The sequence below is a fragment of the Neophocaena asiaeorientalis genome, unplaced genomic scaffold (genome assembly GCF_003031525.2).
Source record: "Neophocaena asiaeorientalis asiaeorientalis breed wild unplaced genomic scaffold, Neophocaena_asiaeorientalis_V1.1 scaffold757, whole genome shotgun sequence".
NCBI classification, from domain to species: Eukaryota; Metazoa; Chordata; class Mammalia; order Artiodactyla; family Phocoenidae; genus Neophocaena; species Neophocaena asiaeorientalis.
The window spans coordinates 824,044-828,076 of NW_020172686.1; the positions used below are offsets into that span (position 1 = coordinate 824,044).

Consider the following 4,033-nt stretch of genomic DNA (forward strand, 5'->3'; position numbering starts at 1 on the left):
TCCAGATTTTTTGTCTGAACCCTGGAGGCAAGGGTGCCTTTGCCGAGCTGCGGGGAACCGCGGACACGAATCAAGGATTGCTCTTGGGAAATCACCTCCTTGTGCACCTTAAACTTACAAAACTTCACGCGTCGGTTGTATCCCAACAAAATTGGGTAAATATACATATATATTTTTTAAAGGGATTGCTCTTCGGGTTTAGTGCGCGCTGCGCATCAGACACCGGCGGAGACGCAGAGGAGGCGGGCGGTGCTCTGCCGCGTCTTCTCCCCGAGTTTTAAGTGTCCTCCCGAGAGACGCGAGGGCCTGCACCGTCTTCGCGCCCTCCCTGAGCGGGCTGGGGGCGACGGCTGCCGCGACCCCGACTCTGCCCGCTCGGGGCCCCACCTGGCGACACCTGCCAGGTGCGCTGCGTGTCTACGCCCGGCGCCCCCGCGGTTCGGGGACCGACCTGGGGCGGGGCGAGGCGTGACAGGGCGGGGAGCGCAAGGCCACGCCCAGGAGGCGGCCACGCCGGCGCCCCCCAGCCCGCTTTCCAGTCCCAGCAGCTCGGGGCCATGGCGGCGGCCGAGCCCAAGACCCCCGCGGGGACGGCCGCGGCCCGACGCCTGGCCCGGAGCTGCTGGTCCGCGTTCTGGGACTACGAGACGCCCAAGGTGATCGTGGTGAAGAACCGGCGCCTGGGCATCGTGTACCGCACGGTGCAGCTGCTCATTCTGCTCTACTTCGTGTGGTGGGTGCGCACGGGGGAGACCCGGCGGCAGGGGGTGTCCAGCGGGGTCAGGAGCGTAGGGGAGGGCGCCGCCGGGACGTCCCAGGTTGGAGGGGCCGCTCTGGGCAGGGGGTGAGGAGAATGCTGGCGGCGGCCGCCAGGCTGGCCCCTCGGGCGCCGCAGAGCCGACCCGGCCGGCCCCCGAGTGGCGGTTGACGCAGCCTCGATCCCGCCGGAGTCGAGCTGACTCGGCAGGGGAGGGGTCCCGGGCCTGCCGCGGGGTCGCCTCCAGAGCCGGCCCTGCCCGTTCGCACAGGTACGTGTTCATCGTGCAGAAGAGCTACCAGGACAGGGAGACGGGTCCCGAGAGCTCCGTCATCACCAAGGTCAAGGGCATCACTTCGTCCGAGAACAAAGTGTGGGACGTGGAGGAGTACGTGAAACCCCCCGAGGTGCGCCACTCGGGCCCCGCCCCCCCTCCCCGAGCACCCCGAGGGTGGGACCGAGCGGCGGCCGAGCTGCCCGGCGCCGGCCGACCGTCCCTTGTTTCTGAGCCCAGGGGGGCAGCGTGTTCAGCATCATCACCAGGATCGAGGTCACCCCCTTCCAGACCCTCGGAACCTGCGCCGAGGTGAGGCCGGGTAGAGAGCAGAGCCGGGGCGGGAGGGAGGGGCCCTGCCTGGTCCGCTGTGCCTGGGGGAAAAGGGTGTCGGGCCCCTGACCAAGAAGCCTCCTCCCTAGAGTATGAGGGTCAGAAACGCCACGTGCGACTCGGACGAGGACTGCGTGGCTGGGCAGCTGGACATGCTGGGAAACGGTCAGTGTGTGCCAACTGGGGGCGGGGGCGGGCCGCACCCCTGAGGGCGCATCTGCCACCTGAGCGCGTCTGCCCACAGGCCTGCGGACCGGGCGCTGCGTGCCTTATTACCACGGGTCCGCCAAGACCTGCGAGGTGTCCGCCTGGTGCCCGGTGGAGGACGGGGCCTCAGTCAGGTGTGCACGCCCGCTGTCCCCACCCACCTGGGGCCAAGCTCCTTTGCTCCTTTCTCCTACCTGACCGGAGTCGGGGTGTGTGGGGGGAGAAGGACGGGAGGGACAGCGCAGCGGGGGAGCCTGGGGGACCGGGAGAAGGGGAGACTAAACACACCCGGTCTGTGCCTCCTCAGCCAGTTTCTCGGTAAGATGGCCCCGAATTTCACCATCCTCATCAAGAACAGCATCCACTACCCCAAATTCCAGTTCTCCAAGTAAGAGCCATTAGCGCGTGGCGACAAGGGATAGGCTACAGGGGGGGGTTGCCTCTTGGAATGTGTTGTTTGGGGGTGCATGGCTTCTGCTCCCTCCCCATCTGATGCCACTAGGCCTTGTCTTTAGGGGCAACATCGAGAACCGGAAGGACGGCTACCTGAAACACTGCACATTCCATGAGGTCTCTGACCTCTACTGCCCCATTTTCAAGCTGGGCTACATCGTGGAGCAGGCAGGGGAAAACTTCACGCAGCTGGCACACGCGGTGAGGGCACCAGGGAGAGTGGGTGGGACAGCTGTCCGTCCAGGTGCTGGCTCCCACCTGCACACAAAGGGTCTCATTACAGCCCAGTCCGTCTGCAGTCTTGGCCAGCCCTGGCCCTGCTCGGGCAGAGGAAAGAGAAACACGATCGTCTGACCCATCTGGGTGTGCATGGCTCCTGCTAAATTATTGACTCCTGGCATCCCCTTGTGCCTCAGAAGCAGGGCACTCAACGAGCCCCCTTCCCCAGCTCTCTGCCCTGAGCTGCCCTGGGTGCCTCACAGTATGCACCCCACACGTAGCCTCAGCAGGACCTTGGGGCTGTTGAAGGTCCTCTCTGTGAGCCCACCCTGACCGGTCCCGTGTCTGTGCCCACTTCTTGACAGGGTGGTGTAATTGGGGTCATTATCAACTGGGACTGTGACCTGGACCTGTCGGCGTCAAAGTGCAACCCCAAATACTCCTTCCGGAGGCTCGACCCCAAGCATGTCCCAGCCTCATCTGGCTACAACTTCAGGTACCTTGGCCTTGGGACACTGGGTCCTCGTCTGCCCTAGCCGTGGAGGTCCAGGAGTCAACAGGGCAGGTGCCCAAAGGTTCAGGGGCGCCAGTGGTCGGCTGAGTCTTGGAGCTGCCCCACTTGGGCAACAGGTGCACCCCCCGTCATGCTCCTCAGGGGCAGGTGGCCAGGGCTCCTGCACCCGGGTCATTCCCTCCCAGATTCTGACGTGCTTCCGGGTCATTCCGCCCTAGGTTCGCCAAGTATTACAAAGTAAACGGTAGCACCACCCGCACACTCATCAAAGCCTACGGGATCCGAATTGACGTCATCGTGCACGGACAGGTAAACCAGCCCACCTTGCCTACCTGAGGCTTGGGCTGGCCCAGCCTCAATCTCTCCTACCGCGCCCCACGCCTCCCTTGAGCCCCACTCCCACATCTCAGGCAGCCTCTTTGCCTCCAGGCAGGGAAGTTCAGCCTGATTCCCACCATCATTAACCTGGCCACAGCGCTGACCTCTATCGGGGTGGTAAGGGATGCACACTAGGGTCACGGGGGGTGGGGGGACGGGGGGGCAGGTGCCAGGCTCTTACGCATTGGTCTCGCTGGTCTCAGGGCTCCTTCCTGTGCGACTGGATCTTGCTAACGTTCATGAACAAAAACAAGGTCTACAGCCATAAGAAATTTGACAAGGTGTGTACTCCAGGGCCTTCCTCAGGCAGCTGGCCTGTGACCCTGGCCCTTGTTTTGGGCCAGGGCCCTCCCCCACCCTATCCCTGCTCCGCAGACCCAGGCCAGGCTGGCCAACCGCAAGGTGAGGGGCAGAGCCAGGCCTGGGCTGTCCCACCCCCATGGCCTTGCCCCACCTCTGCCCCGTCTGAGCAGATGGTGGATGCTCCCAAGCGGGGTGCAGGACCAGGGCTTGGCGCCTCTGAGCCTTCCCAACAGGACTGCGCTCTCACAGACGCCCGAGGTTTGGCCCAGCTCTGAGCCCACTCCCACCTTCTGTCGTGCTGCACTGAAGACCTGGGCCTGTTGGGGGCCCCTGAAGTCTGTGGCCCCAGGAGCGCCCCACTCCCCAGGGCAGCATGGCTTGGACCTTGGACCTGGGCCCTGCCCACACACCTCAACACTGCGTCGCAGCAAAACCAGCAGCCAAAGGGCCCCGTGCAAACCAGGCAGTGGGATGACATGAAGGGGACGGCACCTGCTCCCGGCCTGCCCATCTTGTCCCCCAACTGCCCAGGGGCCTGTAGGGGGCAAGTCCCCACCTCCACCTTCTCCCTAGCTGTTCTCCTCCCAGGCTCTTT

The 4,033-nt window shown here is 64.6% G+C and overlaps 1 protein-coding gene across 4 annotated transcripts; it reads left to right on the top strand.

The window, feature by feature from the left end:
- Positions 1-6: 6 nt before the first annotated feature.
- On the top strand, positions 7-4,033 carry P2RX2 (purinergic receptor P2X 2). 4 transcript variants are annotated; one of them, XM_024739917.1, is made up of 12 exons: positions 7-733; positions 1,029-1,164; positions 1,272-1,343; positions 1,454-1,529; positions 1,609-1,705; positions 1,879-1,959; positions 2,087-2,225; positions 2,609-2,739; positions 2,976-3,066; positions 3,187-3,252; positions 3,339-3,416; positions 3,609-4,033. In XM_024739917.1, the coding sequence occupies exons 1-12, from the start codon at positions 558-560 to the stop codon at positions 3,711-3,713; spliced, it is 1,248 nt and encodes a 415-aa protein (XP_024595685.1). In that variant the 5' UTR covers positions 7-557; the 3' UTR covers positions 3,714-4,033. The 4 variants fall into 4 exon arrangements, with proteins under 4 accessions (XP_024595685.1, XP_024595684.1, XP_024595683.1 ...); XM_024739916.1 differs by having other exon boundaries at positions 3,688-4,027; XM_024739915.1 differs by having other exon boundaries at positions 7-155; positions 540-733; positions 3,339-3,848.

Bases quoted from the DNA above. Each gene is read 5' to 3' on its own strand.
- P2RX2 (XM_024739914.1), top strand. From the start codon at position 558: ATGGCGGCGGCCGAGCCCAAGACCCCCGCGGGGACGGCCGCGGCCCGA. The intron at 1,344-1,453 runs GTGAGGCCGGGT...CCTCCTCCCTAG, and splicing joins CCCTCGGAACCTGCGCCGAG to AGTATGAGGGTCAGAAACGC. The intron at 1,960-2,086 runs GTAAGAGCCATT...CCTTGTCTTTAG, and splicing joins CCCAAATTCCAGTTCTCCAA to GGGCAACATCGAGAACCGGA.